Source organism: Erpetoichthys calabaricus, chromosome 1 (genome assembly GCF_900747795.2).
Source record: "Erpetoichthys calabaricus chromosome 1, fErpCal1.3, whole genome shotgun sequence".
NCBI classification, from domain to species: Eukaryota; Metazoa; Chordata; class Cladistia; order Polypteriformes; family Polypteridae; genus Erpetoichthys; species Erpetoichthys calabaricus.
The window spans coordinates 244,948,742-244,961,484 of record NC_041394.2 but is presented as its reverse complement, the minus strand read 5'-3'; the positions used below and the strand labels follow the sequence as shown (position 1 = coordinate 244,961,484).

General features: G+C 35.8%; 2 protein-coding genes across 2 annotated transcripts in view; both read left to right on the top strand.

Moving 5' to 3' along the window:
• The window catches only part of LOC127529042 (uncharacterized), a 481,049-nt gene that overhangs the window by 233,283 nt on the left and 235,023 nt on the right, over nucleotides 1–12,743 (top strand). The window lies entirely within an intron of this gene.
• Nucleotides 1–12,743, top strand: part of ntn4 (netrin 4) — a 97,024-nt gene that overhangs the window by 80,880 nt on the left and 3,401 nt on the right. Inside the window, exons 6-8 of the mRNA XM_028813520.2 lie at nucleotides 3,095–3,308; nucleotides 4,257–4,369; nucleotides 8,970–9,038. Coding sequence (XP_028669353.2) covers nucleotides 3,095–3,308; nucleotides 4,257–4,369; nucleotides 8,970–9,038 — 396 coding nt within the window. The remainder of the gene's footprint in view (nucleotides 1–3,094; nucleotides 3,309–4,256; nucleotides 4,370–8,969; nucleotides 9,039–12,743) is intronic.

The following is a 12,743-nucleotide window of genomic DNA, read 5'->3' as shown; positions in this document are numbered from 1 at the left end:
TAGTGAGGAGCCCATGGCTGCTCCCCCAGACCATATACAGCAGTGGTGTCCCGGCCGGGCATGGGACCCAGCTGCCCATTACAATACAGTATATATTATGACACAACCAACTGGCATACCATACATTTGGTTATGCTGGAAAGTTAATAATATGCCTTCAGTTTAATTCTAGTTAATTCTTTAGTTTACATAAGTGCTCGAGTAATTTAAAAATAAAATTACATACTAAATTGAGCAAAGAAAACCATAGCTTTCTTTGGAGAATTCTTGTTTAAGATAAATAACAGTTATGTTACTGTTTAATGTGGTAATTACCCTTCTAAAATTGACCTTTACTTTACTTATGTATAATAAACAAAATCTATGTTGGTTTTCAAGTATTTCTGCCGGGTTTCCTAATAGGGGAGGTACAGTGTAAGTCCTATACACACTCACTAGTGCCACACTTCAGGTCCTCACCATGACACTGACTGCTATTATATACTAATCAAAGGCAGGATTGCATTTGCATTATTCATGATTATGCAGTGCATTTCTGTAGCAAAAATTCTGCATGAATAATAAATTGTGTTCTCTAGACAAAACCTTGTACCTTCTCATTATTATAACATGTACTTTTACTTTTAGTACATAAGTATGTTTGAAAGGATATGAGTATGTTTTTTTGCATTTATTCAAGTTTTTGTAACTGAAATATTTCTTACTTCAGTTAAAATAAAAATTTGACTAAATAGTCTGGCCTAATGGAACTTCATCATAGAACACATAGACTCACACACACTCATTCAGATATTTAAAAGTTGCCTTTCAATTAAAGTTATACAATTTTAGGATGTAAGTGAAAACCTGAGTACCCAAAGAAATCGCACACATACATGGGGAGAATGTTCTTTATAAATTCCAAATGGGGGCTTCTGGGATTTGAATCCAGAACCAGTTACCTTTCATTAATTCCTGTCTTTTTAGCAGAAGTATTGTACTGTTGTCTCATTGCTCCAGAATATTGGGTTTTAGTTTCAAGCTCAGTCACAGTCAGTGTGGAATTCCCCCGCTATGAATATATGAGATTTCTCTAGGTACTGTGGTTTTTCTACTCCATGCCAAAGACATGCATGTTAGACTACCTGGTGTCTATAAATCAGTCTGATGGAATGAAAAATCTTAAATTACAATTTATAAGCAATTATTAAAATATTAAATATTAATCTAAATTTCAACTGGTCTCAGTAACTTTTTGGACAAGCAGCTTTTATGTATTTATTTTTACTTGAACGCTTGTTTCAGCTGCAGAACCCACAACTGATTTTGACATTTATGAAAGCTCAAAACAAGCTTTTGTTAAACTATACATTATTATTTAACTTTTTAAATAAGCCATCATTTTATATTATTTAACTCCAAATTCACTAAATAAGTCATAATTTACACGCTTGTCTCATGTGTAGGAAGCTAACAATAAATTCTACATTTATTTAAAATTCTATAATTAATTAAACATTTAGTTAGTGATTTCCACATCTACAGTATCTCAAAGATAGTATTTTAATATGAGAGAGGACCAGAGGTAGCATTTTTGACAATTTTATTAATGGGAAATTGAAGCAATTTTATAGCCAGAATCAAAAGTAAACCCAGAAATCAAAGTCAAACAGAAAAAGGCAAATGTAAAACAAAAAAGAATCAAAAGGGATGTTTCATCAAAATGTGATCAATGTCATCAGCAGGAAATAATCAGAAAGGAAATATTTGGAAAGGAATTAAATGGTTTATCTGCCATAAAACAAGGCTGCTTGAGCTGACCTTTAAACTTTTGACATAATGAGGTTAGGGTCATGATCTCTTAGAACACACCCTCAGCAACAGGAGGATACCAAATGGCAGAGCCTGAGAGAAAGATTAAATGGTATCACAAAAAGTATATATCATTTTAAAACTTTGTTAAGGTATATGAAACTCAAAAGTAAAACTCAAGTTTGAATCAGCCTGTCAGATCTCTATGATTGATATACTGTACAATTAGCAAAATGCCACTAGAAATTGCAAAGTAAAGTTTTAAAAATGCTGAGATTAGAACAATTTACACTAATTCAACCAGCAAGTACTAATGCCATGAGAATGACAGCAATTTCCTAACTAAGAGTCTTTGTAAGGGTTAGTACATGTACAGTATCTTGAAGTGTGTTACTTCAGAATAGATATAAATTAATAATGTGGAAACAGCACCATATTACCAATCTGTTGAGTTTTAAATTAGATTCGTTGAAGAAGCACGTCCTGGAAGTACACTCTTAAAAATAATTGTCCTGTAAAGGCCATTTAACTCTGAGAAGTATTGAGAATTAAAAAGGTTCCTAATATGTGGACAAAAGAAAAATCTTTAATAGGAGGGTAAATCAAAAAGTAAAAGCAATTTGAAAATTAAGTGGTAACCGCAGTGGATAGAAACTGACATAATACAATACATTCATGATAGCTTATGGTTACTTAAAACATGCACAACACAGCACAGTGCTCTGCCGAGCTCTGCTGCGGGATTGCACCATTGTTGAATTAACACACGGTAGTGACATTTCTTTAAGCAGGATTATTTTGTAATTAACACTGTAATTGTATAAAATGGTACAGTTTATTCAGTTTACAGTTTCAGTTTTCTTTTTTACTCTTCTACCTGGAAATTTTTTTTCATGTGTGTTTGTGAGTTTAAACAACTCAAACAAAACTCACACTTTCAAACAAAAAGAAGTTTGAGAAACTGATCACATCACAAAGTGCATTTAATTAAAAAATAGATTAAAAGAAAATCAAAAACCTTGATTTCATAATCGAAGGCAAATTAATTTAAAAACTGCTTATTATCTGTAAGTTAATTTTAGGAAATCCTAAACTGGAGTAAAATTTCACTTCATGGAGTTGAAAAAACAGTTGGTTTGTGTGTGTTTTTCTATTTTGTTTTTTTCTACACTTTTTTTACTGTATTCATAGCACAAAATATAACTGTATCTTAACTAATTCTTCTACATTTCTTTTTTATACCAGACTTGCATACTTTCCAATTAATTGATTTGGTAACATTGACATGTCCTTTATGTTTTAGCCTGCGGCTGCCATCCTATTGGCTCCCTACCCTTCAATGATAGTATTGTGTCCTTCTGTGATCCAAACAATGGAGACTGCATTTGTAAGCCAGGAATTGGTGGCCCACACTGTGACAGGTGTATGGTGGGATACTGGGGTTTCAGTGACTATGGCTGCCGGCCATGTGACTGTGCTGGAAGCTGTGATCCCTATACAGGAGACTGCATTAGCAGGTATGTATAGTTCAAGGCATATAACATATAACTAGATTTAGCAATAATGCAATTATCCTTACAAAGCCTTTAAAAATGTCACACTTGTTATGATTTTTTGGAAACAGTTTTTAGTGCAGTCTAAACTTGCTGGTCTATAGCAGACATTCTCAGACCCACCCAGTCCAATTTAGGGTCATGGGAGGCAGGAGTCTGTTCCAGCAGCACTGGGCGCAAAGAAGAAAACAGCCTAAGACAGAGCACCTGTCTGTTTCAAGGCTCACTCATGCACACACCCACATTTCAGCCTGTTTGGAATGGTCAGTTAAACTAACACATGGTCCTTTGAGGACATGGCAGAAAAACTGGAATACCCAGAGGAAAACCTAAATAGACACAGGGAGAACATGCAAACTCCACAGAAACAGTGACATAACTCAGCTTTGAACACAGTCTGCTGGAACATTTCATAAAATTGCAGGAAACGTGCAATGATTACCCTATGAGATTAAAAATTGAGTAGCTTTAATTGCAAAATATTTTAAATTTGTATAACTTGCTATTTTCCCTGACTGCTTTGTACTGATGCAGTTTTACATATCTGCCTTTTTATATCATGCTTTGTAAGAATTAACACTAGCAATAATTGAGGAGACCTTGAAGAAGTCTTATTAAAATGCATGTCGTAAGAGTTGATAGCTTTTATACTTTGCAGAACTATTCAAAGTTACTCACCCAGAGCAGTCATGCATTTTTGTCTCATTCTAATGAAAACACATAGGATTATAAAAGTATATTTTATTAAAAAAAATTAAACTATTTATAGTTTAAAAGACTATTACAGTTTGACCCAAATTTCTTATTAACCAAAACTGGTCAATTTTCTCTGGATTAGAAAAAGGCACTATATGGTAATGTTTTATATGCTGCTAATCTTATTTTCATTAAAAATACTGTACATGTTTCCAGTGCTACAGCTCTTGACTGGTACTACAAACCTGACTTTATCTCCTCACTTAATGAAACTGAACCTGTCTGGGACTGGGAAGATGAACAGGGTTTTTCAGCTCTTCGTCATTCTGGTAAGGAAGAGTATATTTTTTCACATTGTTTCCGATATTTTCAGTATGCTCTCTGTATGCATTCAACATACTTAAAAATGCAAAGGAATATAATTCTGTATAGTTGCATTGTACAAACTCTATTCATTTGGAATGATTAACAGTTCTTTTTATTGGAGTCCCACACCACCTACCATTCATATTGTATGGTTTTATATACAGGGTGGCACACTTAAAAGTAGCCCTCAACATTTACCTATAGAATATTATGAACATGGCTTCTTCTGCATCAAGATATTGTAAGCACAAATTATACAGTGTACTGCAACAAAAGCTACTTTATGCATGGCCTTCTTACTTTGTTTATTATATTTATATACTTATGTTATTTTTAATTGTGACAGTGGTTCTGTGATGAGACAGAGTATCTAGAATTACTGTGAGACAAAAGATTTGGGGGTCTGCTTTTTAAAACGTGTGTGCACATAAAAAAAGAGTTAAAATGTGTGTATGCAGATTTCAACACAAACATTTAGATTTATAAAAGAAAACTTGATAGAAGAATGTGCATATATTTACAACTGATGAATTCATACCATCTTTGAGAAACTGGGAAATGACAACACCCTTGATCAAGCAGGGAAATGCAGCCAAACCAACTAACTGACCACTCACATGTATAATAATTCATATCACCAAACCGTTATTACAATTTGCTTTGATGTGACAATATTACCTCAAAGTGATGAATACATTGTATTGTAATTGCCTTTTAAGAGGGCCAATGCTGTGTATTTGCACTGAAGACCTTTTTTAGGGTTTTCATCAATTTATATCGCCTTGTTGTTGTCACTTCTCAAAGAGCTGGCCAACAGAGTTCTGCAGAGTTTCAATCTATCATGCCCGCTGTGCTGGAAGCTATTAACTGGCACTACATTCAGTTTTCGTAAGGTGTGGGTGTACATACACTATCGGTCAAAAGTTTTAGAACACATCAGTTTTTCCAGTTTTTCTACAAATCTAATCAGTTGAAATGCAGTGAAAGACCTAAAATGGTGAAAAGGTAAACAATAAACTGCCAGAGGATTAAATTTAAAGTTTAGGTTAGCAAAAACTGAAAAAAAGAGAACATTTCAGAATATTACAAATGGGCCTTCCTCAGGGAACAACTAATAGGTTATAACCTACAGATGTTCTGCAGCAATTAGGGTCCCTCTAAAGTATTGCCTGGACAGTATTCCAGTTATAATGGCAAGAAAATGGCAACTAACAAATGAAATGAGACAGTATTATTACCCTTAGAAGTGTTGGCCTTTCATTTAGAGAAATTGCCAAAAAAAATGAAAGTGTTAGTGAGTAAGGTGTCCTACACAATCCAAAGGCAATTGGAAACAGGAATAAACTCTAATAGGAAGAGATCTGGCAGACCCAAAGTCACAATCCATCCATCCATCCATTATCCAACCCGCTGAATCTGAACACAGGGTCACGGGGGTCTGCGGGAGCCAATCCCAGCCAACACAGGGCACAAGGCAGGAACCAATCCCAGGCAGTGTGCCAACCCACCACACAAAGTCACAATCCAATCATCCAATTAGAAGACAAGTTTTTGAGGGTCATCAGCTTGCGTGATAGGTGCCTCACAGCACAACAGCTTCAAGCATAGCTTAAGAGTGGTCGACAAAAGTAAGTCTAAGTTTCTACTGTGAAGAGGAGACTTTGTGCTGCAGGTTTGACAGGGTGAGTGGCAGTAAGAAAGTCATTCCTTAAAGGACAAAATAGGGCCTTGAAATACCAGCTGTGGACTTCTTCAAACTAAAAAAAAGTTGTATGGACCAATGAATCAAAATTTAGTTCATCATGCAGGGTTTGTATGCAGTCGAGTTCGTGAAAGGATGGTTCCTCAGTGTGTGACACCAACTGTCAGACATGGAGGATGAAGTGTGATGGTCTGGGGTTCTGTTGCTGGAGGCATAATTGGTGACTTGCACAGAGTGACTGAAATTCTGAATGAAAAGTGTTACCACAGTTTCGCTGTTATATTATCAAAAGGTGGCTACTTTGATGAATCAGTTTTGTACACTTAATGATTCCTTGTCTTATATTTTATTTGCCATTGTATATTTGTTCTATGCTTTAATTTCATGAAACATTAAGACATTAAACTGTGTGCATTTCCATGTACACTGAAAAAACTGAGGTGTTTTTAAACTTTTGACCAGTAGTGTACATAAAACAAAACATGTTTTTGCTAATATAAAAAGGCAATCAGCAGCAGTGTCTGGTTTTCCTAATGTTATTGGAGCACTATACTGCACTCATATTGCAATTAGGGCACCTAGCAAGAATAACACTGCTTTTGTTAACCATAAGCAGCTTCATTCCATTAACATGCAAGTCATCTGTGATGGCAGTATGACAATGACAAACGTCAGGACTGCTCTGGCATAATGCAGCATAAAAAGGCATCTCCAAATACAGATGCCATTCACAGGTCAAAATCAGAGAGCATATAAGTGCTTTCTCCTCCTCATGTTACACACACACACTGCTGGTGACCTGTGATCAGCTTTGTATTATACAGTATTTCAGGTTTAATGCAGCAGGAGCTTAGAGCATTCACAGCAGCAGTAATATGTTGCCATTCAGTATATTTCCACTTTTTGGTGACACCCACGCTAGGCAATCAAATAAAACTTATTTGCGTGCCAGTAATTTAGAGACAAAAACTTCTATCTCGCACTACTGACAGCATCAGGAGGAAGACAGGCCTACCAATAAATGAAGGCTGGCAGCATCGTGATTGTATACAGAATGTATGCGGTTGATTAGCTTGCTTCGTATATGGATGTTTCAGGGCAGCATATTGGGCGCATTCACATACGCATATTTACAAAGTAATTGTGATTTATAAAGGGTTAATTGGGAACAAATGTGCTTATGCAAAGTTTTATAAATCTGATTTTTTGTTTTGATGTACACATTTTCCAGTTTTTTGATATGCACATACTTTCATGCTCGAATCCACATTTTATTAAAGAAACCCCAGGAGATAATAACATATGCTAGAATCATAGACAGAGCCAGGCAAAAGGTCAAAACCAGGAGACCAACTAATATCCCACAAACAAGCCAGTGGTGCAAACACATAATCATAGTCCAAAGCAAAGAAAAGCTTGAAACTGAAACCTAGTACTTGGCCATCTTCGAACTGAAACTCACTAACACTAAAGATTGTTGTTTTTTTTTTTTACTTCATCTAACTGAAGGATAATCTTGACTCACTTTGCAGCCGTATTTATACCAGAACTTCACAATCCCAATGATTGCGATCAGATTATCTGTAATTTGCATCAGGTAAATAATAAATGGAAAAGATAAAATAAATTCAAACAATTTCCACACAATAAAAACTATGAAAAATAATGTGTTATAACAGGTTCGACTAACTGTGTTGTATTGCACATACAGTCATGAATGCCCTGCAAGAATTTTGCAACTAATGTGAAAGTAATAATTCAAGCATTGTACTCCCTGATCTACATTTGAAAATCTGGGCAGTAGTCATTGCTCATTTCTGCACTATTTAGGTACTTTAGCCTGATTTTCACCTGCTCCTTGCCTACGTACCATGTTGTGTTAATGACATGATCAGTTGCACTTGCAACATCTGCTCTCTTGGAGTTTCAGCATTCACACTTTGAAAGTACTGCACACATTCTCTTCTCCTGGAATGGGATTATACAGCTTTGACATGAACTAATAGGTACCCCTAGCAAGATGACATCTTCTTTCCAGCTGGATAAGGAAGGAAACATCTTGCTGACTTTTGTTATTGCAACTCTCTCAACCAGCAATACTCCTCAAAGACAAATTAAAACAAAGATTTTCTATTAGAGAAGGATTTTTAGAAACAAGGTAGGTGCATTTCTTAATCTATGACCCCATACATTTTCAAGATGCTTTGTGACAGCGCTCAAATGGATTGCAACCAACAGGTTCAAAAAAGACTTCTCCACCATACTGTATGATTAGGCTCATACTAAAGGGACTATATATAACAGAGGTGAATATATAAAACAGTAAAAGAAGATGGTAGAAATACTGCAAATAATGTACACTATCATTGGTTATTTTTAAATTAATAGACCTCTATTGGGTGCAATTTCAGTCTGTTTGGAGAGGTTTGCTTAAAATAAGGTGAATAAAAATAACTTGTCAAAATAAAGCAAATGACCTGGGGCAAGTAACAGTATAAAAATAGCATTAACTTCAAAGTTCTTTAAGAATTAAATCATAATTTTACTGGAAGACACATAAACCATCAGAGGCTAATAAAAAAAGATATATGGATAATGTACTGTATAGTATTCAAACAGAACAATAAGCCTAGAAGAGTCAAGTTTTAACAGGAATTAGAACAAATTGGAACTGATCAAACTATAAAACTGAATTTCCAGGTGACAGTTACAAGGGCTATGGATAAAAAGTATATAATCAAAATACAGAATATAGAGTATTGTGATAGAGCAGAAAGAAGAAAATGTCTAATAACTAAACATAGTATTTTGTTTCATGTGTAGATCTTAGTTTTATTTTTAACAGTTACCTTTATTTGCAGGTAAATGTGAATGTAAGGAACAGATTCTAGGAAATCCCAAATTATTCTGTGCAATGAAATATGCATATGGTGAGTTTTCAAAACTGTTTTTTTTTATTTAAAGTGAATTGCACAATGTTTTATTAAATACATTTCTAGTGTATTGCACCAAAAGTTCATGCTTTGTGGCATGTGGAAATTATGAACTTGGTGCATAAGGGGGTCATCCTAAGTAAACCTTTGAAAGGTTTTGAATTCTAAATTGAGAAAACTTAATTTGTAATTGAGAAAATTCCAATTACTCATGAATTGATGCACACAAATATTTGTTACAACTAGTTCAATACATCAAATCAACTGTCGATCTTCAATCCACCAGTTCATTGTACTACTTTAATCTTACGGTAATGAATGACTAGAAAACTACTGTGGCACCAAAAGCAGAATGTAGTGGCATAACCACTTAAATTGAAAAACAAGATCAATATTCCATATATCCATTTTCAAATCCTGAGTAAAGGTTAGAGTGAGAGGATGCCAGGGATGGTAAGATGCTAGTCCAATACAGATAAACTTGCCCAGTGGCAAGGTAGATTTCAATCAGCATCTTAGGGTGGTGATTCCTGTTTGACTTGACGTTTGAGACATACACTCACTGGCTACTTTATTAGGTACAACTTGTTACTACCAGGTTGGACACCCTTTGCCTTCAGAACTGCCATAATTCTTCATGGCATGGATTGAACAAGGTGCTGGGAACATTCCTCAGGAAATTTGGTATATATTGACATGATAGCATCATGCAATTGATGTAGATTTGTGAGCTGCATGTCCATGTTGCGAATCTCCCTTTCCACCACATCCCATAGGTCCTCCACTGGATAGAGGTCTGGTGACTGTGGAGGTCATTTGAGTACAGTGAACTTATTTTCATGTTCAAGAAACCATTTTTAGATGATCTGAACTTTGTGCCTTTATGTATATTATTGTGTTGGAAGTAGCCATCAGAAGATGGGTGCATTGCGGTCATAAAGAGATAGACATGGTCAGCAACAGTACTCAGGTAGGCTGTGGCTTTTAAACAATGCTCAGCTGCTACTAAGGGGCCCAAAGTGTGCCAAGAAAATATCCCTCACACCATTACACCACCACCAGCAGTCTGGATTGTTGATATACTGTAAGGCAGGATGGATCTTTGCTTTCATGTTGTTGACACTAAATTCTGACCCTACCATCTGAATGTCACAGCAGAAATTGAGAGTCATCAGACCAGGCACCATTTTTCCAATCTTTTGTTGTCCAATTTTGGTGAGTCTGTGCAAATTGTAGCCTCCATTGCCTGTTCTTAGCTGACAAGAGTGGCACCCGGTGTGCTGCTATAGCTATGCTATTTCAAGGTTCAGAGATGCTGTTCTGCATAACTCATTGTAACAAGTGATTATTTGAATTACTTCGAACCAATCAGTTTGAACCAGTCTGGTCATTCTCCTCTGACCACTGGCATCAACAAGGCATTTTCGCCCAGATACCTGCTGGTCACTGGATATTTTCTCTTTCTCAGACCATTCTCTGTAAACCCTAAAGATAGTTGTGAGTGAAATTCACAGTAGATTAGCAGTTTCTGAAATACTCAGACTAGCCTGTCTGGCACCAATATCCATGCCACGTTCAAAGTCACTTAAATCACCCTGCTTCCCCATTCTGATGCCTAGTTTGAGCTTCAACGGGTTGTCTTGACAATGTCTACATACCTGCCATGAGTTGCTGCCATGTGCCAACTCAACTAAATAAAAATATAGCTGATTCAAAGTCTTTCAGGTAGGATTTTAAATTATTGAATATCAATACCATAGAAATCACTGCCTGGCAAAAAAAAATATTGTCAAAGATATACAATAAAGTTTTAACGTTAAGTGAAGCTTTCCCAGTAGTTGTCTTGCTTTTTTAACAGGGTGTGGATCTACATACACATAGTATGCAAACAATTAGGTTTCATCCTCACAGAGAACTGATTAGCGGAGGTGAATTCAGGTTGATTCAATAATCCAATTTCTGCTCTTGCTTATCCATTTAAGAGTTGCAGTGGACACAGCCTATCCCAACAGCAGCAGGATCAAGACAGGAACCAACATTGCTGATGAAAGTTTGTTGTGTAGCACCAGAAAAGAGGAAGTGTAGTGGAAGTTGGAAGAATGGAGAAGGGCTTTGAAAGACAGAGGGCTGAAGATAAACAGGAAGAAGGTAAAATATATGAGGATAATGATCATCAGGATTCAGAAGTTAGCCTGCAGGGAGAGCTACTGAAAAGAGAGGATAAAATTAAATATCTAGGATCAATAGTAGCCCAAGATAGATGTGGAGATAACTCACTGAGTGCAGTGTGGATGTAACAATTGCAAGAAGCTATCAATTAAAGGTAAAGTTTCTAAGACAGTCGTAAGACCAGCAATGATGTATGGAGTTGAGACATGCTCAGTAAATCCCAGTAAAGCAAGCACAGGAGAAGAACTTAGATGTGGCAGAAATGAGAATGGTGAGTTGGAGGTGTAGAGTTACAAAAAAATGAGACAATAAGAGGCACAACAAAATTGGGAGATATATATAAGACAGTACAGGAAAAGTAGGCTGAAGTGTTATGGGCTTATGATGAGAAGAGACAATGAATTTGTGGGCAAAATAGTGATGGGAATGTAAGTGCAGTTGAAGAGAAAGCTAGAGAGGCCAAAGAGGAGGTGGATGGATAAAACAAAAGAAGATCTGAAGGAAAAGGGCTTGACTGGCAAGGAAGTGCAGAGCCGAGCTGTTTAGAGAAGGTTGATCAAGCACATCAACCCCACATAGAAATGGGAGAAGATCAACTTGAACAGGAAGTGCAGTAATCTATCACAGGATACAGTCACGTACACACATTCATTAATATGGAGTCAAAATAGAGTTGAAAATTACCCTAATATGCACATTTTTGGGATGTGGGAGGATAGCCAGATTATCCAAAGGAAACCCTTACAGATTCCACACTAGGATTCAAACCCAAAAGTCTGCAGCTGGCAATACTTTGCTACCAGTTTTGGTAGGAGATAATTGAAAAATACTTCTAAACAGCAATGTCTCATTCCTAATTATTAAATTGATCAAGTTACTTGGACCCTACCATTTAATAATGGTTTCATAATTGAGCAAATGTTTATTAATGTAAGATGTGCAAGAAAAAAAGCAATATCATATTTTCTACCCCTAATTGGTCAACCCTTAATATACAGTAAGAATTTTCAAATGTATTATTTGCATGAATAGCATTCAAATAATTTTATAGGAGATTTGAGAATGTTAAGTTATAATTTTATAGCCTAACATTTTTAAACCCAACCTACAACCCTGAATAGGATTAAGTAGGTTTGAAGATATTATGTGATATTGATCTAATTCACGGATCCATGAGATCAATTATATCATTTTAAAGACCGTTTCTAAGTGATTTTGTTAACTTTAACAAGTTATTAAATATATATTGTATATTTCCTATATTTCCATGTAAGTTTCTTCTGGGTGTACAACGATAGGCAACAATGATGACTGTTATGAGTAAAAGTTATTTTTTCTTTATGTAATCATAAATTACAAAAACAGGACAGAAATGTTTATGTATACATAGAAAACTCTCATCTAATCATTACCTCATGGAGTCATAGGTGCCTGTAGCCTATCCCAGTGTCACCAGCAGCAAGGCAGGAGTCATTCTTAAATGGGACACAAGTCCATCACTGGGTGCACACGTAACAAACTCATAGATACATG